We start from the raw sequence: 22,001 nt of genomic DNA on the forward strand, positions 1-22,001 counted from the left end.
CCGCCGAGGAGTTCCCCTGCCCTCCAGCCCCGGCGTGGCCCCGCCCACCACCACCAGGGGAGGCAGCATCGCAGCCAATCGCCTGCCCGCACAGGCCATCCACGCCGCGCCCATTGGCTGCCCCGCCCTGGCTTGACAAGCCCCTGGCCGGCGAGAGGGGCGCTCCGATTGGCCGCCGCCGCCGGCCGGCCCCGCCCTCCCCTCTCCCCCCCCCCCCCCCCCCCCCCCCCCCCCGGCCCGGGCGGCAGCAGCAACCGCCGCCGCCGCCGCCGCAGCGTGAGGCGGCTCCAGCGGCGCGATGGCGGCTACGGCGGGCAGATCGTTGCCGCTCCTCCTCTGCCGCCGCCGGCCCGCCGCCCTGACGGCGGCCGGTTGCTTCCCGGCGCTGGGGCGGCGCCGCCAACAGCAGCAGCAGCGACACCGGACGGTGAGTGAGGCGGCGGCCGTGCCCTTCAGGCGGCGGCCGGCTGAGGCGGGCGGCGGGCCCGGCTCCCCCCCGCGTCCGCGTGAGGCGGCAGCGGCCCCCGGCAGCCGGGCGTTATTCTTAGCGGAACTTGAACGGCGCGGGCGGCGGCAGCCGAGCCCCCCCCCGGCCCCGCTCGGGCAGCGGCGTGGCCCCCACGGGCCCTCCCGCCGCCCCGGTAACAAGGGAGCCCGCCCTGCTGCGCCGCGCCGGGCCCGCTCCTTCCCTCTCCGGAGGGCGCGGCGGCGGCCCGGCGCAGCCCGCCTGTAGCGGGGCCGGGGCTGCCGGGGCGGGGGTCGGGTCCCGGCGGGGCGCGGCCGCCAGGTGGCGCCCTGGGCCGCGACAGGTCGGGGGTGAGGGGGGACACCGGGCCGGAGCGGGGGGAACACCCGGGAGCATCGGACACCGGGCATGCAGGGGAGAGGGCGAGCGCAAGTGCCCGGCGGATCTTCGCCTTTTTTAAAATTTTATTTTATCGTTTTCTTTTTTTTTTTTTTTTTCCATTTCCCTCCCCTCAAGGTCAGCTAGGGGAGAGGCACTCGTGGCGGGGGGACGGTGGTGTCCCCGAATCCGCTCACGGGCGGTGTCATCCAGGTTGGTGCGGCTTTTCTGGGGGGTGGGGTGGGTGGGGAGGCAATAAAACCCGCAATTTTTCTTCGTTTCTTCCCCCCCCCCCGCCAAGAAGCGGCACGTTTTGCCAGAAAAGAGAAAACTGGCAGCACTCGCGTTGCTTACTATGTGTCTTTAGGGCGGAAAAAAACTGTAAAGGCGGCGGGTTGCGTCTTGGAGCTCGAGAGAATTGCTAAAAATACCGGGAAGGGTTGGTTTTGGTTTTTTTTTAAAAATTTCTAAACTCAGGGAACAGTATGTAACCGTGGGATATTCTTCTAGCTTTTGCCACAATCTGTTTTATTGCTGCCTATAAAAAAAAGCTGCCGCCGGAGGTGTGCACCTGTCGCTCACTTGTTGTTTTGCTCAAGCAACTAATTGCGAAACTGCCAAAAGCTGCTGAAATCGTGTTATGAATGGGGTGATGGAGCAGGGCTGTGGGTGGAGGACGGTGGAGGTAACGCTGGGTCCTGTGGGTGCTTTTTGAAGAGCAGCTAAGTGCTTGTGCTGTGTTTGTTGAGGGGGCCGGCATATTTTCGCAGCGATGGGATGCCGGAGGTTCTGTCGGTATCAAGTGTCTGGGCTGCATCAGTCCTGTGTTTGCAGATGGGTCGGTCGGTCGCACGTGTGAAGTGCGACTTTTGCAGCATCGACTTCGGACTTTTGTCAGTACCAACCTGGCAAGCGAGGCTGCTGGTACCCTGGATTTGGGTCAGATGTGGAACAGCCTTTTCAGCTTTTGTAACTATCATTTAAGTGGTCTCTTTTAGCAGCCCAGCCCAGAAAATAAGAAGTTATTTATCTAAATTTATGTTGACCTGTGTGATTAATGTAAGAGCCCCAGGTTCTTGCTTGATTCTGCTAAGTGTAGCAGTGCAAGAAGATTAAAAATGACCATTCAGAAATATAACGAATCCCTTCTTTTCAGGACGCTTTGCTGTTGCTGTGGTCCTAGCTGAGTGGCTGAAGTATGAGCACACTAAAATCATACTGTCAAAGCCATGCTCGGGGAAGGCAGAGGATTTTGCTTGCATCCCTCAGGTTGATGATTAAGAAAGTTCTTCAGCCTTTAGTACCAGTTGGGTGACGCTGTCTGATTTTTGGCAGCTTGGCTTTTATCCTTTTGTGGCATTGCAGTGATTATTTTTTGGGGGGGTTTCTTCTTTTTTTTCAGTAGGGAGCTTGTAGGCAAGTCAGTTCAGTAGATGTTGATTGCCGTGAACCTAGCAATCAAGCGAAAGCTTGCTGCGAGCAGGTCGGTACCCAGTATCCCAACTGTTCCTTTTGACAGAGTCTGTAATGTGCCTATTTATCGCCTCACAGAAAAGATGAGTTATCCTTTCCATCACACCACACTTGAGAAACTATGTGGACCGGTGTGAGGGAGTAGAGGCCTGAGAGCTGCTGAATCCTGGAATAAATGATCTCCAAGGAGAAATTACAGGAGCCAGAGCTCTTCATAATAAAGAGAAAATCGAAAGGAGGTTGCTGCAAAGAGGAAGCAGAAAAAGAGAAGATCAGTGTTGTGTAGAAGAATTACTGGGCTTACAGTGTGAGAAAGAGGGATTTGGTTAGATTCTGGGAATCTTTTTACTGACAGTAAGAGTAGTAAAATGCTGAAATATTTCCCAGGAAAACTATTCAGCCATCATTATTGGAGGTGGTCAGGACAGGTTAGACCTGGGTCAATCCGTTATGGCTGATGAAGAATTGATCCTGCTCTGCAATAGGTCTGGACCGTATAAGCTTCCTGAGTCGATAGATGATATGAGAAAATAGGAAGAGTTTGTGTAATATAGATGTAATTAATAGAGTGGTTATATTAGATATGTCTGTACAGTATTGTTTTTAGTACAATAAATTCTACTCTGTTACTTCTCAGGATGGCTGGTTTCTAGCAGAGGCGATAAATTAAATGGGCTTTCTTGAAACAGAGCAGAAATGCTAAATGCTCTTATGGATGAGTTCTCTCAAAAGGGGTATAAAATATACTGGAAAAGCCTGGACCAACTGACCAGACTATTGGGAGAGGACAGGACTTTAAAACAAACCCCTCCAGGTGGGTAAAGAATGAGTTTGCGATAGCATCAAACAGTTAAGAGGGCGAGGAGGTCTGAACTCTTGAATAAATAACTTGGTTTATGAAAGTTCAGATGGGCATATGGAAATATTAGGAGTTGTAGGGCTTGAATGGAGCATTCACAGCTTTCTTAAGAGTTTTAAAGGCCGAGAGAGTTGTGAAAGGTCAGTGGGATCAGCATATAGAAGCGGGCTCATGGAGGACCCAGCGAGTCTTCATGTACTGTCCTAGCTGAAGAGTATCACAGGGTGCGAGAGGTCTTGAGAGGAGGATGCAGAAAACCTGAATGGGAAATTCACTCATTGATCTCAGCATAGAAAGAAGCAGGCAGGAGGAAGTGTTTGCTGATACTTGTGAATTTTCCCTCTGAAAGTGACGATGTTGTGCCTCCCAGAAGGACTGTGAAGGGCAAGGAGGGAGCCAGTTGGCATAATCACGTAGAAAGTGGGGCTGGAGGGCCCATCTTGTTGGGGGAATGTGACAGAACTGAGTAAATGGACTTGCAGCAGAAATATCTGAGGTTCCATCTCTTTCCACTCTTCCAGTCTTGCTTAAACATATGGGAGAGTGGAAGAAGCCTTGTAGAGGAGGAGAGAAGCAGACTGGAGGGGCTGCAGTGGTGGGGGGAGTGAGTGGATGGATGGCTACGGCTTTGGAGGTGAGTACAGCTGAATAGTTCGTAGAGCGGAACCTCAGTATATTGGTGTTTGTTTTAAATTGGTGCTGTATGTGCTTCCTCTTTGGGAGGGAGCTGTGGAGGTCCGATGCCTTGCGGGGAGGTCGCCTGTGAAGATGGGAGGCGAGAGAGGCAGTTTGTTTAATTGAGCCAAGGTAACTTCTGGTGGTGAAGACCAGAAATGGCAAAAGTTGGTATCAGCAGGCAAGACAAGGTGGAATAAATGTATTGTGTGTGTAGTTTCTTTTTCTACCTACTAGTTTCATGCAAGAATTGGCAAAGGGTGGAGAAGCAGCAAGAGTGGTGGGGAGAAGCCTGGCTGGTGGTGGCCAGCAGAAGGTTGGGCTGTGACAAGGTGGCGTGGGGGTCTCAAAGCACAACCCCGTGCACTGACTTGTTAAGCAACGGGAGTGGGATGGAGCCCTTCGTGGGTAATTAGGTGGCATTTCTCAGTCTTGCAGTGTTTGCCAGGTTATCAACTGGTGGGAAGTACAGCAGGCATAAATCACGATACTACCTATTAATTAAGGCCTTTGTCCTGCAGTAATTTCTAGTACTTAATGCAAAAATTGCTGCTGTTTTCCTGTTAGACAGCTTGCCCTCAGGGGAGTGTGTAGAGTGAATTAAAGTGGATGTTCCTCGGAGGAAACTTCCTCATGAAGAAAGGAGAGCCCCGTCTTTGACTCCTACTTGTTTTGGGTGCTGTGGGTGTTGAGGGTAAAGCTGCCGACAGCGAGAGCTCCGTGCCACTGAGATGCGGTGGGTCTGGAGAGCAGTCCTTTGTGGAAATTGAATGCCTAATCTTCGGGACTTTCTTCCCACAAAGATTTAGAGCCTTTTGTTAACTCGTGTTTCTTAGTGTATGTGGCCAACGGTTGAGTTAGGTTGGGTTGGGATGTAATCAGCTGGTTCAGATCTGGGAAAAATTACCCGTAGAAAATCAAGGGCTCGGCTGTATGTGTCGTTCCTATGGTAGTTAATCCTGGCAGTTCTGGGTAGATCAGGAATGATGACTCCTAGTGACAACTTCTAAGCCTAAAAAAGAAGAACTGAGCCTAATTGGACTGCAGCTAAATTTCAAGTAGGTATCGGGCAACCTGCAGGTTTTTATCTCTGCTGCAGATGAAGACTGGGATTGCTTGTGTCGATCAGTCCTCCAAGCAGGATGGGATTTTAATGCAGATGGCCCTGTATTAAGGATGCGATGGAGAGTGTATCCCGCAAAAATGAGAGGATTCCGTGCCAACAAAAGGTGTCCTGGGATGCGAGAAGCCTTGGGAGGAAGATGCAGTGGACATGGTGCTGAAGCTGTCCTTTACTTGGCATAGATACAATGTGTATTTGGTGATAGTTTATTTTTTTTTTCCCCCATACTATGGCTGAAACTGTTGCAGCATCAACTTCCAGAGAAGCTGTTGCTCCGTGATGTGGCAATAATTTTCCTGGTGGCCCCTTTTACCACGGTTCCTCCCGGCCACAAGCAACAGTTTATTATTGCCCTACTGTTGCCCATCTCTCGAAACAAATTCATTTAACAGGTGAAGCTCAGTGCTGACAAAACTCACGTAGGGGAGGTGACTGGCTGCCAGGATGGTGAGACTTGGAAGAATATTTTGGTGCGGTGTCTGTGTTTTTGCTGAGGATGGAAACTGGCAGGCCGCTTGAATTAACAGCGCTTCTGTTTTCCTGACCTTGCATACTCCTGACTGTAACGTCCAAATGAATGATTAGAAAAGCCAAAGAACTGGTGGCTTTCCAGTGATTCGAAGGGGCATAAAACCATTATTCTCGCTGGATCTTTGGCTGCACTTGTTGCCTACCCCGGCCTCAAATGTCTCTTGTGCTGGGATATTCTGAGGAGCAGTGAGTGACCAGGAGGAGATGCATCTGGTGTCCCTTTGGAAGTCAAGATGGGATGTGGCTTGAACTGCAATATAAATAAATACCGACCCAGCACAACATTTCTAATGCCCAGGAAGCCCTTGGAAGCTTTGATTTGATCATAAAGATGAGTCTGTCCACCAAACCTCCCTTTTCTCTTGCTTTTTCCTTCTCCTCCTTTCCACACACACACTTGCTGTCCTGCTGACTCCTCGCTTGCCTCACCCTGGCAGAGGCAGGCAAAAACATCATAATTTTTGTAGCAGTCATTGCCACTTGCCCACTCCAGTGCTGCCTAAATTGATTAAAATGCGAGGCAAAGCAAGGTCTGCCACCTCATAGCAGATCCACTGCCAGGGGGAAGGCTACAGCTCGATGCTAATTTGAAAGGTTCAGAAAGAAAGAAAACTTTTTCAACATTTTTACTTCAAATGAGAGGAGGGGATCTTTCCTTAGCTAATTATAGAGCAATGGAATACCAGTACTAAATTGAAAATTTTGTGCTTTTTAGGTTTTTTTGTTAGATTGTGCTGGGATTTTTTTTTTTTGTGCACAAACAAAAATTTCAAGGGGGATGACCAGCAAGTGTTTTTTTGGCATTTGAAAGTGGCTGAAACACTCTCTTGATCATAGTCATTCTTACAGAGCGAAATAGGTTTTGAAGGGGAAAAAAAAAAGGCGGCATTTTGTAGCTTTTGATGTGCCTATTCATTCAGTGAATAGGAAAAAAGCTTTACTTGGTAGCATCTGGAGAACACCCTTCCAGGGCTCTTTTTATGTGGAAGAGGAGCGCTGTACAGCATGGAATAGATGTTGGATTCTTTTCTTTGACAATTATTGGATGATACTACATTTTCTTTTATTTATAACTCAGCCTGTGGGAATAATTAAGACTTTGTATATAGGGTCTGTGATGGGAAAGGAATTTACAGTCATGGTAAAATTGATCCAGTTGTTCATACAAAAATTTCAGGACAGATCTTTTTCCCTACGGGGAGCGTTTCCTAGCTGCCCTCAGACAGGATGAGTCTAGCTCTCCTTACAAGAGAAAGGAAGCCTGAAAAAGAAGGGGGGGGGGGGGGGGAAAGAGTTGTTTCATTTTCTAAAGCTGTTTTTAGGCTAATCTTAAAGATGAAACTTTCTGTGCGACTAGGTCCCACCCAGTCTTGAGGGTGAAACGTAACTTTTATGATTTCATTTCAGATTTGTGGTATGAGTCACTTGCTTGCCATTCTATAAAACGGCATGCAGATGACACAAATCTGTAATTTAAATTATTCTCCCATTTGTAGGTCCATGGAAATGTGGAAACGGGTTTAGATTTTTGAGTGGCTTTTTTTTTTTTAAATTATTTCCTTCTTTATTGTAATGTCAGCTGGTGGTCACTCTTCCTGAGATCCCAACTGCAACTTTCTGCTCCCTGCATCCCTGTGTGGGATGAGGAACTGTCCTTGACCATTTTGCTAGATGGAACCGTGTGCTTTCTACTCGCAATGGAGGAATACTTCTACTCTCTGAAGTGCTCTCTGGCTGAGAGACCACCTGTGATATCGCTGATGTGCTGCTGATCGTGTTTCAGTACTTGCTTTTTGAGGGTGAACTAGAGCGATCTGGCTTTAAGGACCATTTTGTCCTTGAGTATTTAATGATGAAAAGAAAATGACTTGTGCCTTTTCTATTATAGTTTTGGCAGAGGGTTTTCTTCCTGTTATTAAGGTCTCAATTGGTCATCCAAATGAGATGTCATTTTAATGAAGATGAAAATATGCAGCACTTGAATGTGACATGGAATTATTTTCCAGTGGGGCAAGCCTGTGGGGTATCACTTATGTCTCATGTAAAATACGGAGCATGTCCGTTGTCTTTTCCTGCATTCTTGGCAGCTCTTAAGGAACTAGGAAATGTAGAACAACTTGCATAAGCAGGAGAGGAAAAAAAACGCGGCCAACAAGCTTGTTTCAGCGATTCGCTCTTGTTGGCTTCCCCAGGAGGAAAGGACTGCTGTGCGATGAGGAAACTGTCAAATCTCTGAAACTGCTTATTGGAATAACGAAAACTCGAATTTCACTTGGGTAGATCACTTAGGAAGGATCTACCAGGGGGTGACCACTATAAAATACCCCCTGGGTGACTGTCAATCTTACGTTGTGTCCTGCAGCCTGCTGGGAATAAAATAACTGAGGTCATAGCCGAAGAAGTTTTATAGGGTTTAAGAAAAGCTTTGTGGAACGTATTGCTGTTTTGAGAGGATTTTGGAATAATGCTATGGTAACAACTTTGTTTACTTTTGTCATACATGTCCCAAGATGTATACATAGCTTGCTGCTCTTTCTGTTATCCAAAGCTTATGTAGACTCCAAGTGGTATGAGGCTGTAGAAATGGGGTGAGGGAGAGCACCCCAATGTGGAGTTAGGGGAGGACACCTTCGCTAGTGGGTTTACTTTTAGTTAGTTGACGTACATAGGTTGGAAAATACCGAAAAATGCAAAATGGCTGGATTTTTTGGCTTAATGTGCATGTAATTTCAGGTGGGGAAGCTGACCAAGTGGTTCATGAGTGAAGTGACGGCAGGGTCGGTGGCTGGCAAACAGCACCCTTTCCTTCTAGGTTGTGAGGGGAGCTTCCAGCTCATCCTCCAATTTTCTAGGTCAGTCGCTGGAAAAGAGCCTAAAGTTGCTCCATGTTTTTTTCTCCATTCTGCGTCACCGTATTACCTTGAAAAGCACTGAGCTAGGCAAAGCTTGCCTTGTTTTACTGGTGAGTTTATTTGGATGAGCTCATGTCAGTTTATTACCGTACCTTGGAGCTGCTAAGGAAAAATGCATTCCCTAAATGTAGTGATAGAGATGGCTCGTTTCTACATTTGAGACTTGTATGTTTTGGGAATGGCTGGAAGAGCAACTTTAAGAACCGTTCAGTTAGAACCTGGCATATGGTCCTTGTAAATTCATGGCTTTGTCAACGATTTGTAAAAGGTATAGCTTCCGATGAGCAGGAGGTACTCCCTTGGCATATGGGCTTGCTCACTGTCAGCTGAAAAGTGAATTGGCGGGATCTGCTGAACCATGACTGTTTATTCCTCATCAGCTGCTCTCCTCCTCTACGTGATTTCCTTCATCCCTGTGCCTACCTCTCGCTCTGCTTACCTACTGCAGAGCTCCTTGTCAAGGCACAGCGGTAATTGTCTTAAGCCCTCACTTTGTTTTGCCAAAAATGACTTCTTTTTGATTTGCAGCTGAAATCGGTAGAATGAATAGCAAATGGATGTTCGTCAGCCAGAATGCAGGTTGTGAAATTTAATCAGAATAGTGGACTCTAAGGTGTGTCTCGAAACTAAAGAAATCAGTTGTGACAGATTATTGTAAAAGGAAATAGAGTTACTCTCTCCACTTAAACGATTTTTTAAAAATACATCTTCATAATTTACCCGTGTCATTTTTCTTAGATGTTTGGACTTAAGCGAGCTTCTGCCTGGCAAAGTAACTCCAAAAATGACAACTTTAAATATCATTCTGACAAATGAAGATTTTAAGGGAAAATGGGCTGTCCAAGATAGCAGAAGAGTGATGCAGGCATTTTTCAAGTCGCATGTGGGAAAGGAATATCTGGGGCCTGGATGATGGTTTTTGTAGAGAACTTTACCTGTATGATTACTATGTTGTCATTATGTATGTAATGCTTACCACTGGGAACAATTTGATATATCGCGTCCCATTCATGTTTTCTGGCTCTGGACAAAACTCAGACATAGTCAATATGCAGTGCAGCAGTAACCTTTTTAAAGTCATTTAAATTAATTGTGAACCTGTCCGAAACATCTCAGATACTCTTGTGTGGGGGACAGATGGGAGGGAAAGCTGGCGGAGAAAGCAATTTCTCACTGAAATAACAGTGAACTGACAAAGTGCAGAGATTTCCTGGGGGGAAAAAAATGCAGTTCCTTTTTTGGAATGAAAATGCTCTAATTTATTGTGTGACTTGGGAAATCCTCTGGGCTTCCTGGGGAGGGGAAAGGGGGGAGATGAACGTCTCGTCGGATGGCAGAGTGTGGCATGTTTGTGATGCATAACAGCATCTGCTGCATAAAGAGCTCCCAAGGGAGACTGCTGCTTGCTGCAAGGCTATTCCCAGTATCAAGGGACTTGTTTCTAAGGCAGTGGTAACAGAAATTCCATTGTCTAAATATTTAGTAGATTTGATAATTACACTAGTACAGCGCTGTATGGTTTCCTCTGCGTTTGGGGATATTGTATTTAAGAGGAGAGTAGGATTCTTCACTTGGACTTGGGTGTAAGGGATTCAAGAGAACTGAATCTAGCCTCTATCTTACGAAAGAAGAGTTGTGTTGTTAACAATGTATATTGCTAGTAATGAAACAAGCTACAAACACTCCCCTTTGAATTAAAGGAATATATTAAAGAATTTTCACTTCCTGTTGCAATTTCCAGATAAGCTGCTCTTGTACTGCCTGGAAAACTTACAATGCAGTGCTATTTGGCTTTCCTTCAGGCTATGGTCAGTGCTGTGCATCGGGCAGAAGGACTGAGGAAGCAGAGGGCATGTTGCTTGAGACCATTTCCAGGCAAGTGAAGGCAGTAGGAGTAAGCATTACATGAATATCCAGGCTCCATTTTGGCTGCAGCATCGCATGAGGTTGAATCATAGAGTGGTTAGAGTTGGAAGGACCTTAAGGATCATCCAGTGCCACCCCCTGCCCTGCGCAGGGACACCTCCCACCAGACCAGGCTGCTCCAAGCCCCGTCCAACCTGGCCTTGAACCCCTCCAGGGATGGGGCAGCCACAGCTTCTCTGGGCAACCTGGGCCAGGGGCTCACCACCCGCACAGCAAAGAATTTCTGCCTCAGATCTCACCTAAATCTCCCCTCTTTCAGTGTAAAACTGTTCCCCCTCGTCCCATGGCTCCCCTCCCTGATCCAGAGTCCCTCCCCAGCTTTCCTGAAGCCCCTTTAGGGACTGGAAGGGGCTCTAAGATCTCCCCAAAGCCTTCTCTTCTCCAGGCTGAACCCCACCAACTCTCTCAGCCTGTCCTCACAGCAGAGGGGCTCCAGCCCTTCCAGCATCTCCGGGGCCTCCTCTGGCCCCACTCCAACAGCTCCATCTCCTTCTAGTGCTGAGGACTCCAAAGCTTACTTGCAGCCTTCCTGCTGCAAACTATCAGGTTGGTTAATCGGAGCTAACTTTGCTGCTTTGAGGAAGCATTTTTTTCCTGAAAAGCTTTTTCATTAGTAGAGCTTTTTTCCATCATTTAAAAGGGTCGTTGCTAGAACTTGTTGCACTCTTCAAGAGCATGTTACAATGCCATATTATTCACAGAATTTACTGGCCAAACAGATGAGGCGAGGGGCTGAAAGGAGAGAGATTTTGAAGCATTTCTAATCAGAATCTGACTGTGGACCTGTGTTTTTGTCGAGTTTGTTTGTTTATTTGTTTTTTGGGGTTTTTTTTGACTCCCGGAGAAGCGGTGTTGAGGGGAGAAACAGTTATATGTGTTGAAAACACATGTCCATTCTTAGCTGCGTGGTGAGGTGATACAAGTCTGATTGCTAAGTAACAAGAAGCTGATGTCCCAAAACAGAGCTTTGGTTTGAAGCCAAAAAGCCACGGATTTCTCTGACCACAAAGTTGAATGACCACTGTGTCCAAGATTAATTTCATTTTAAGAATAATTTTATGCAAAGATAAAGAACATGACTCAGATTTGCACACATACTCATTAAAAATAAAGCACAATTTTGAATCAGCTAGTCACTCTTGTGTGTAGGAGTCGCCATTTCCATATTTCCTTTTGGCATTTAATGCTCAAGAGAGTAATTTTAAACAAACACTTTCACAAAGTACTCCTCTTTATTATTTAGCTCGACTGAGTAGGCCGGGATATGAGACTCTACAGATACGGTGGTCTGAGTTGGCAAGGATGCTGTAAGAAAGGGCTTTGAGAAAAGCATTAATACCACACAGGCCCATGTGAAATTAATTGTTTTGTAAATAGCATTTTGAACAGATGTTGTTTTTTTTATCTTTCTCCAAAGGTGGGTTGTTTCTGTTGACTGTTCCTGTATGCCATTCAGTTTTTTCTCTACATTGCAGCTCCTTTTCTTGTGCCGAATGTCTGCTTGTAACTATAGCATCATGCTTTTTTTCTGTTTGCAGTCAACGATACGCACGTTATATCTGCTGCGGGACATCCTTCTCTCTCCTGTCCCAAGCACGCTGGTAACACACAGCTCCAGTTTGACCAGAGTACCAAGGGCTTTGGATCTAAGGCAACGAGTTTGGTGGAGATGCTGTTTCCATGACCTACTTCTTGGGCCAGCATGGAAGTAGAAATGGCTCTTAGTAGCTCAAATGAGAGATTCAGGCTTTTTTTGGTGTGTCTTGGGCTGAAAAATAACCAGACTCCAGATTGGTATGGTCTTATTCCTCAAGGTTAGGAGCTGGGTGTCTCTTGAATTACTCAGTTATCAGGGAAGAGGAGAGGAATAGATGAGAACAGCTAAGCATAGAATAGTGTTGATTTCAGGATTTAAAACAAACACTGGTTTCTCCTAAGGAATTGTTTGTCATTGTGGTCAGTTACAGGTAAGGAATTTCTTATCTTGTCCTTGGAAGAGAGGTAGTTGTGTAATTGACTCATCCTAAACACTTTTACCCACATTTTTACTTTCATTTAGGAGATTTGGCAACACTTGTAAAGCCAAATTGCTATGATTAGCCTGACATTTTATATAATAGAGTGCACCATAGAGGGCTGTTCGTTCGTGGAATTACAATGTCGAAGCACCACAGTACTTTTCAAGGCAGTATTTACATAATTTGTGTGGATTTCTACACTAGATGGAAGCTGTGTTGCCATGTGGCAAGCAAATAATAGGTGTATCTTCATGTTCACTGTGTAGGTGAATATACGAGTAGTGTACGAGTTTGACGGCAGCACAGAGCTCTGTTTGCCTCCTTCAAGATGTGGGTTTTTCCAGCCACAAGTTAGAGCAGATGATGCTTCGAGCAGGATTCTCACTCCTGAACGCTTACGAGTTTTCTTGTAATCTCAGGAACGTGGTGATAACGTGGCTTGCAGGCACAGGAAGAGAGCTGAATTGCCATCATAGTGCTCTGAGACACCCTAGAGCATGTGGAGACCCTACTGTAGGGGTGCCTGTGTAAGCTGGCTGTGGAAACATGCGCCATACTAGGGATGCGTATCGTTACTCAACTCCGTCATTATGGAATCGCCTTGGCTACGAAGTAAAGTAAGCCCTTACCTCCTTTCCACTGAACACACACACACACATGAAAAACCCCTCCGATTGTTGTCTAGTAACTTTTTTCAATGCACTGCAGCTCCGAAACTCTGCCGCCTTCAAGTTTTTCCTAAAGAAAACAAAGTTAAATAAATAAAGCTTTCAATCTTTTTATTGTCATACTCTCCAAGTTCAGGATGCTTTCAGTTTTCATAGTACTAACTAGTATCCCATGAATCTTGGTTTTAGGTGAGGCTACTTTAGTTCTCAAAAGTATTTCCCTTTTTCTCCATTTGTAAGCGAGAAGTAATTAAAAATGCATCTCCATAAGTTATTTTGGCTACAGTTTGCCTTGGAAGAAGCACTCGCTGAAACACTTCATTTGAAGACAGTTAGACTTACCTGCTAGTGACCGGCTTGGTTTGCCAGCACTGGAAATAATATGCATGAAACTTACTTAATCGAAAGTGATTAGAATTCGCATTATTATGAGTTGTGTTTACAACTCTAGCTCTGGCTTTATGTCTGCGCTGGGATGAATTTTGCACCTTAATATTAATTGTCAGTCGTGGTAATGGCTGAGTTATGAGGCTTTTCCCACCCTCGTTAGCAGTCTCTGCAAGCTTTCCAGCCTGAAGGTTGTACGAATGAACAGATTGTCTCCAGCCTTGTCTGTTGTCTGAAGAAATATAACAAGTTAAAAAAGAAGAAAAGACATCTTTTTTGGTTTTGTTGTTGTTCTGTATCTTCTCTCCTACCGCAACAGCATTTTGCAAGTCCCTCAACTTCTACTGTAGGCTGCTTGAGATGCAGGACGGGCTGGTACATAAACATGAGATAAACTTTGGAAATCTGTGCAACTTCTTGGTGGAGAAATTTTGATTTATTGTATATTACCTGAATGCAAAATCCTTCCAGCTCGCACTGGGAAAATATCTATGTAATTCATTGCAGGACTGAAAACTATTACGGGTTGAAAGGATATTGTAAGTATAATAACTGCATCTTTTTGAAATCAGTTAATGAAGTTCAAGTTGAGCAATATTGAAAGTCAACTTGATAACTTGCTGATCCGTATAAATAAATCTCACTGACTCACTGGGAAGCTAGTTGTTTTCCAAGGTAGAGGAGAAAGCAGAGTTCCAGGCAGAAAATCAAAGATGATGGGGGGTGGGGAAGAAAAAGTAGCTGAAGAATAGGATGCAGTTGAACTATTGTCATCTGATCATATTCCACTTTGCCATCTATCATTATTATTATTATAAGTACAGGTATTTGATGGCACATCAAAGCACTTCAGTGACTTTTATATTCCTGATTTATGTTCTGGTAACTTTGATGCAAAGATGCTGTTCTTGCCTGCCACTTGGTCCTTCTAGTGCTATCGCTGCAATGTTACTTTTCCCCCCCCTTGCATAATAGCGTACTTATATGCTGTTTTTTTTTTCCTGTGCTAAGGCTTTTATCTAGCAATAGGGTTTTTTCCTCATCCTTGCTGTGAGAATAAGACTGCCAAGTTATTGTGGGGCTATTAGTTGCCCTTCTTAAAAAAAGTCCTGAAGGAGCACAACCCTACGCATGATTCAACATAAAAGGTTTTAACTTTTAACAGTTATAATTGCTGTTTGAAGGCTTAATTGTGATGTGATTTTTGCAGGTAAATAATCTGATAGGAGAAAAATAACCAGTCTCTGACTGAACACTTGCTTCTTTTCTACCCACAGCTCTGATCAGCTGTTAATTATCTTTCCCTCTACACAGTAATTAGGGTTGAGGTATGAAGCTCAAAGGTTGAACATAGTATATTAACCCTTGTGTCCTGAAGAGAGGAGTGAGGAAGGTATGGCTTCATGATGTTTTCCGGTGACTGGCGCAACAGAGCAAATGATCTGCTTTTTTGTCAGCTTTAGCTGGTGTTCATAAAAATATTTGCTTTATAGAACAGCTTTTGGGTAGTACTCAGGTAGGATTTAGAACAATAAAGGCAAGTAAAACATGTGACAAAGTGATGTGAAGGCTTACTTCCCTATTCAAAGCCTGTTTCTTTTTTCTTATTAGTTGCACAGGAAACATCCAGAGTTCCTCAGCTGTAAATACTGATAGTAGGACAACAGGTTTTATCACCTTTACATTGCAGTGTGGACCGTGTGAATGTTAGCATTAATTTTTGTAGTTACAATCTAGTGTGCGGTGCTTTCTTTGGAGTACAGGACCTCGTCCCTTTGGAGAAGCAGTCCTTGCTTCATCTGTCCTGAGACAAGGAGTCTCCCTGGATCCTGTGGAACAAAATTAACTGTTGCATATGGGTAGTTTTGTTTTTCCTCTTAAGCCACTACTTAAATGAAAATTGCCTTTGGATCTCTGAAACGGGCCCCTTGGTGCTCCTTGTGACCTGTTTGGTTGACTGAGCACCATTTCTTTTGATTGCTAAGAGCTCCTTCCAGCCCCCGTGATGCTGGAGGCACCCTTGCTGCTGCCGTTTTGGGTGTCCCCGCTGTTACATCTTCAAAGGGGTGCACATCTAATGAGGTACAGTCTCACCTTGGACATCAGTCCTCGTCTCTCTCTAGTGCCAGTTCTCTTGTTTCTGAGATGCTGTGCCTCTGGAGCTACTGACTGTGACTAATGCCTTCCTTGCTGAAAAAGCTAAGTACCAGTAGCTGGCAAGATTAATCTTGTATAACGTGCTGACCTGGAGCTCCAGAGCCTCCAATGGTAAATATGTCTTACTTCTGCACCTCTCCCTGTCCTCTCCCTTTTCTTCTGCCTTCTACCAAGTATAGTTTCTAAAAACCAGCCAAAGCCAAGCAGAGCATACAGCAGTGTAAAATATCCACTTAATCCTGCACAAAATGTAATCTGTCTTTGTGTGCTGGTTACTCGCAGTTTTACATTTCTATAAATCAATTTTTTATTAAAAATTAGCAAAAAGCTATAAAAGAAGGCATGTGAAATAGGAAAAGAATCCCAACCAACTATTTTTGAGAGCACTGTTGGTTGACTCATCTTGTTCAGATGATAATTTTAGGAAAGAACTTCCACTCTGATTCTTGGGTTTTTGGGGAACCTAAAACTTCCGGGGCAGTTTTTATTCAGAATTTGTTGAAGCTGATTTTTAGAATGCAAGGTTGAAGATACAGACTTTCAAATGTCTTATCTTGCTGTATTTATGTTAAGATTATCCTAGTTTAGAAAAAATAACCTGGGATTACTGTCAGTAAAACAGTAATCTGGCAGACTGCTGTGATACAGATTTAAATGGATATGCCATCAGTATTGCTAACAAATTGCTTGCAGTGAACTGAGCAGAGGTTCAGCAGCAAATATTTCTGTCTTTCTTCTTGCTTTTTAAATTCAGGGGAGATCAAATGCCCCGTGTCTGTTTGTACAGTGTGAAGTTTAGGTGCAAGTTTCTGCACGTTTTGCTGATTCCACAGTCAAGCGAGTGGAAAATGACTTGTATTTTTTGAGTTTTAGGGCCATCGTGATTTTTTTGCCTTCTCTTCGTTTCTTTGAAAGCATTTTTTGGCAAAGAACTGTTTCATAAGGCGTATCCCGTGAAGCTGGAACAGTTGGACTGTACACAACCTCACCAATTTTGTGGTTACAGTTACAGTATGCTCTGATTTGTATCTGTTTGCTGTGGGAAAAGTTAATGTTTGGGTTGGAGGATGGCTCTCATCTCCCTTTAGAGGCGCAAAGGCGTTCATTTCTGCTTTACATTAGCGGAAACTGGCGTTTGCATGTTCCTCTGTCAGTAAAAGTATGCAGGATGACCAGCTGTTCTCCAGGCTTTCAGGAGGAGCAAGCGTGGGTTAAGAGGCAGGAGCTGCAGGGTCACCATGCCCAGGAGGGGCTGGTGGAACCTACTTCACCCTGGCAGAGAGGCCTCGAAGGAAGCAATTTCTGCAGGTCCTGTGCAGGCAGATGATTTACCATCATGAATCCTTCCTTGTCTGGACTCAAAAGAGCTTTTCAGAGAAGGCTGTGGGGATTCTCTCAGGTTTTCTGTAAGTAAATATTTAGTTTCTAAGAATCTCTGCCCTTTGAATGGTGACCTTTGAGTCATTACTGAAGTCGATGGCATGCTTCTTGGACCCCTTGAAGGATATTTGACCTATGATGTTAAACCGGCTGTTTTTTTCTGATTTTAAAACTGCCTTTGGGATTGCAGAGTAGTTTGTGTTGCAAGTGTGAGCTGGAAAGAAGGAAGTTTATCATAAATCAAACTGGTGTCGGCGAGTGGCCGTGACTGTGGGAGCATACAGACGGACCACCACCAGACTGCTTTTGGCATGGGGTTTCTTCATGCAGTTCTACTGGCTTGCCAGGGATGAGCATGAATGGATCGTTATTTAATACCACTAAATTAAATAAATGTAATCAGCATTAAGTTTACTAGATATAGATATACAGTACATAATATATGACTGGGTTTTTTTCAGAGATTATATCAGCAGTTGATTTTCTGTGAACTGATGGCATGTCTACTTCTGCAGCGTGGCAATAAAAAATAATCACCTCTTCGAATATGGTATTAGTATTGTCGTGCTTTAGGAAACACCTTTGTGGTGTTGAATCTGTATGCGTGGCTGCGGGAGCTGGAGGGTTAGAGCTTGCTTTGTACGTGACGTAGTTATGACAGGGTGGTTGCTGCTGCAGAAAGTGTACGATTTGGGTACGCTTTGGAAAGGCGCAGGGAGCTTGAAGGGCATAACTGCTTCCCAGCTGGGCAAGCTCTCCCTCTTTTCCAGCATCTACGAGGAAGGGAGTTTATATTGATTCCATAATTGTAAGCCTCTTCTACTGTTGCAGCATTTAACTGGGTATTTTCTCCATCCAATGTCTACTAAAACTTTTCTTAGGTAGTTTCAATGTTTATGGCAAAAATCCACACGCTGTTAGGATGGAGATTAAACCAGTTAAGAATTTTGCTAATATATTAGGGGAATGGGTTTTGAAAAATAAATACAAGGGGAACCACAGTGCAATCCCTTCGGTTGTGCCTTGTCTTTCTGTGTGAAGGGGGGATTTTTCTGTCCCTCCAGCAGCTTTGCTCAGTGCTCAGAGCAAAAGCAGCTGGGTAGAGAATGGCAGCTTGACCTCGGTGCGTCGGGAGGAACGAGTCCCACCTGGGCCAAAGAGCTTCTCTCCCCATTTGGGGGTTGGAGGGGCTTAGTGCTCGTTATGTGGGTGATGAGGAGCAGCTGTGGAAGGGGCCCTGGATCCCCTGATGAGTCTGGGCTTGGCATCGGCCATGGGTTGAGCAAAAAAGGCTGCAAGAGCACCATTGTCTTGCTTGGAGCTGTGTCAGCCTTCCCCTTCCTCAGTACAGAGTGCACGGTGAGTAATATGTGTTGTTTCTGCCTACAGGGTTTTGGACTTTTGCTTGAATTAGCCTTCTAAGTTACTTAATGTGTTGTGTTGTAATTATCTGGGATTGCAAATCCTCTAATCTTTATGTGTTGGGAGTGTTGGGCCAGTGCTTGGGGTGTTATGAATGCTCGGTGGCTGGGGGAAGTACAAAATCCTTTGTAGAGAAAGAATGAACCATTTAGCACCAGGACACTTGCCTGGGGAAAATAATGTTTTTGCCTTGCCAGCCTTGTTTTCTTTTCCAGCCTTTCCCTAGACCCCAAAGGGACTACATAACAGCCTTGAAATCTATGGCACAGATATTTTCAGTGTCTCTTATCCTTGTTTATATTTCAGTAAAAACTTCATGACAAATCTGTAATTCAGGAGAAAACGTTTGGAATCTTTACAACCAACACTTGATGTCTTGGTGGTTATGTGTGTACTTAGATCAGAATAAGCTTTTTATAGCGGCAGGGCACAAAGAATAGCTTTTTCAAGCATGCAAGTGGTTGGATAAAGTAAATGAAGGTAATGCTAGAACGAATTTCTATTTGCTAATTGGATTGTGTGATGATGTGCTGAGTATGGTGTTAAAAATAATTAAAATGCCAAAACCTGGATGTAAAAAAGGGTAAAAAAGAGAATAACATCCAACTTAAGAAAGGAAAGCTGACTGTTAAGAGTATGTTGAATGTGAGAAGACACACAGACCAGTCTCTGGGCACATGCTGTGAATCCCAAACTGTGCCCTCTGGATGGGGTAGGCTATAGGGCTGCCTTCTGCCCAGGGAGGAATTCTTCTGTGTGAAACTTTGAGAAAAGCCGGTGCCTTCTCTTGTAACTTACCTTGGGAGTTGTACTTCCTAGCAAAAGGACAAGGAGTTTAAATGAATATACGCATAGTTCTGGTTTTTCTTCCACTGGGGCTTGCCTTGGCTGAAGCTGTGTCTCTTCCCATAGAGGCAGCTGGTCTGTGGCTTACTACCGTGGTGGTCACATTTTAATTCTTGTTTACCAACTGGGTGAATGCTCTGCTTCTGGTGCTCATCTGTAACGGCTTTTTCTAGCATCTATCTAGTAACTTCAGCTAAAGAATCTTGTCCAAGTGAGCCTGTGTGTATGGAAAGGTTGTGGAAGGAAGAATTTTGCCTCTTTCCCTTCCTTTTTTCCTTGCATTTCTTGATGCTTCCTGAATGTGTGGTGGGGAAGTATCATCTGTAGCTCTTCCAGAAGTACAAAGTCCTCCATTGATAAACAGGTAAACACGCGTTGTTTAGTATTTTTGTTCCAAAACGCTCAGTATCTGATCTAAAAATATAAATTCCTCCCTCTTGTTTACAAAGGCAGTTTTATTTTTGGTTTTCAAGCTAACAGATAGGTCAATATTAAAAATTCTGCAGTCACCTCTTCAACAAAATTTTGTAGGCGTGATTATCTGGACTTTCCTAGAGACAGAAACCTAAACGAATGTTGCTAGACAATGTTTTGGGTAAGTCTTTATGAAAAATTTAAAGTTGCTTTTCTCATGACAAAATTCAAGTCAACTAAATAACCTGAAGTTGGATGTACCTTGGTTTTTTCCAAAGGGACCAAGATCACACTAGTCTGTTTGGGGCCTTAGGAAAGTAAATACCATCCAGGCATAACCGTGAGTAAAAAGGAACACTGCGTCTGTGGGGATAAGTATTAGTAGAAATCTAAAAATCCAGGTTCTCCATGAGCTTGCTTTATACTGAACATTAATTTTGTATAGAAACAATATGTAAACTCATTTATGGATTTAATCATCTTAAGAAGAGCCGATGAGGATTGCTCCCTATTGTTAGAACTAGTAGCGATGTTGCCTGTTTATGCACTGTTTGGTAAAATTAAGTTCTTGACGAGATATCTATCTATGTGTGAGGTTTCTTGCAAGTTTCTGGTTAAGTAATGCCAAGAAAATTCCAGGGTTTAAGAACTGCATGAGTGACCCACTGGGATTTTGTTTGCAAGATGTAATCTTGATGGCTTATTGAAGGTGTTACATGCTCTTACTTCTTAGGTGATTTAATTTAGGAATGTAGATACTACCCTTCAAAATGGTCTCACGAAATTGTGTTTCCTTCCTTCTTTTTCTGCCAAACAGAGCGTGGAAGCTGTGGCTGTTGGGCATGGGACACAGCATTTAGATGATGTTAGAAGATTTTGGCAGCAGCGTGACAGTTTGAATGTTAGAGGGAATGAAAACTGAAGTAAAACGTATAGGCAGATTATTAAAAGTTTAAAAGGCACTGGGATAAATCCAAATATCAGCGGGGGTGGTATTGTGTTTTTTAAAAGTTGCCATAGGCAACTTCCTAACTGAATGCAGTTTCAGCTAAGACCTTCAGATGAGGCTATTTTCTGATAAGCAAAAAAATTACTAAGTGATCACACCTGTTAGGTAAAAAGTAGTGTTCATGGACGGCTGGTGATTCTGCTTGCATTGTGTAGGTGTCTGAGTACAAACTTATTGGAGTTTTTTACATGAGGAATAGAGAATTTGATCATCTTGAAGGATGTTAAGATGTTTTAAGTGATAGTTGTCATGGCTTTGTCAGTGTTCAAGTTGGAAGAAGAGTCAAAATTTGGAGTTTACCCTATGAATGTTAATCAGCAGTAAACCTAAACAGCTGTTGAAAATGATTGGGGGGGGGACAAATGAGGTTGAAAATTATTGGAGGGGACCTCTGCAGGTTGCCAATTTTAACCTACTCAGAGCATGGCTGGATTCAACGCTACCTCAGGTTGCTTAAGGCCTTGTCCAGTTGTGCTCTGAAACATCTATGAAAATGAAAATTCAACTGCCCCTTTAGGCTTCCTTTTTCTGGTGTGGCACAGCTCTCATGGTAATTTTTCTAGCTTTTTTTTTTGGAGAATTCTGTTAAAACAATTTGTGTTTTGAGATTTTGCTATGCAGCCCCCAAGGTTGCATCTTGCCTGCAGTTCCCCTTTAGGTAGCAGGAGTCTCACTGGGTTGTGTCGCAGTGAGCAGCCTGTAGACTCTCTTTACATGTCCCTCTACCGTAGCATCTTGTATATCCAATGCTATAGAGCCCTAACCATCTGGTGGACCTTCTCCTGGGCTTTTTCCAGTTTCAGGCTTCTCTGTTGTACTGTGGCTGTGCACAACCGGGCTGTGCTGTTCCAGCTGTGGCCTCATGAGGCAAATAACCTGCAGGCAGAGGGAAGCAGTTTGGCTTTCGTTAATGCAGCACGACGTGTGGTTAGAACCACATTTGTATTTGAACCTCCTGAGCTGCTCGCTTATTTGTCTGACCTACTGAGACGCCTTGTCCTTTACTGAACCAGCCATTCCCCCTATCTGATGTGGTCTTTAGATGTGCTGAGAGTGAATTCTCTGTGCTCACCCAGGTCAATGAGGATGGTACTAGTGTTGCCCCAAAATTACCTGGCTTACACATGGATTTACAGCTGCAAACTAAACAAATCCCAATGTATGGCTCTGCTTTTGCTTTCCCGTCTCTTATTTTAATGCCACTGCACTAAATCTTCAATTGTCTTGAACTGTCTGTGTTCTGGGGCTGTATACTTCTAGTTCCAAAATAATGTAATTTCAGAATTTGGCAGTACTGTTCTTTCCACACTTTAATTAAACTCTCGCCTGACTAATGAGGTTCTCCACCGCTTCCCCT

At 44.5% G+C, this 22,001-nt stretch overlaps 1 protein-coding gene across 3 annotated transcripts in view; it reads left to right on the plus strand.

The window, feature by feature from the left end:
* Positions 1–238: 238 nt before the first annotated feature.
* The window catches only part of MCU (mitochondrial calcium uniporter), a 98,350-nt gene continuing 76,587 nt past the window's right edge, over positions 239–22,001 (plus strand). For all 3 annotated transcript variants that reach the window (XR_010071459.1, XM_063337465.1, XM_063337464.1), the window contains exon 1: positions 239–427. Coding sequence is in view for 2 of the 3 variants with exons in the window: in XM_063337465.1 (XP_063193535.1) it covers positions 299–427 (129 nt within the window). In the remaining variant the exon portion in view is untranslated. The remainder of the gene's footprint in view (positions 428–22,001) is intronic.

This window comes from Chroicocephalus ridibundus, chromosome 6, assembly GCF_963924245.1.
Source record: "Chroicocephalus ridibundus chromosome 6, bChrRid1.1, whole genome shotgun sequence".
NCBI classification, from domain to species: Eukaryota; Metazoa; Chordata; class Aves; order Charadriiformes; family Laridae; genus Chroicocephalus; species Chroicocephalus ridibundus.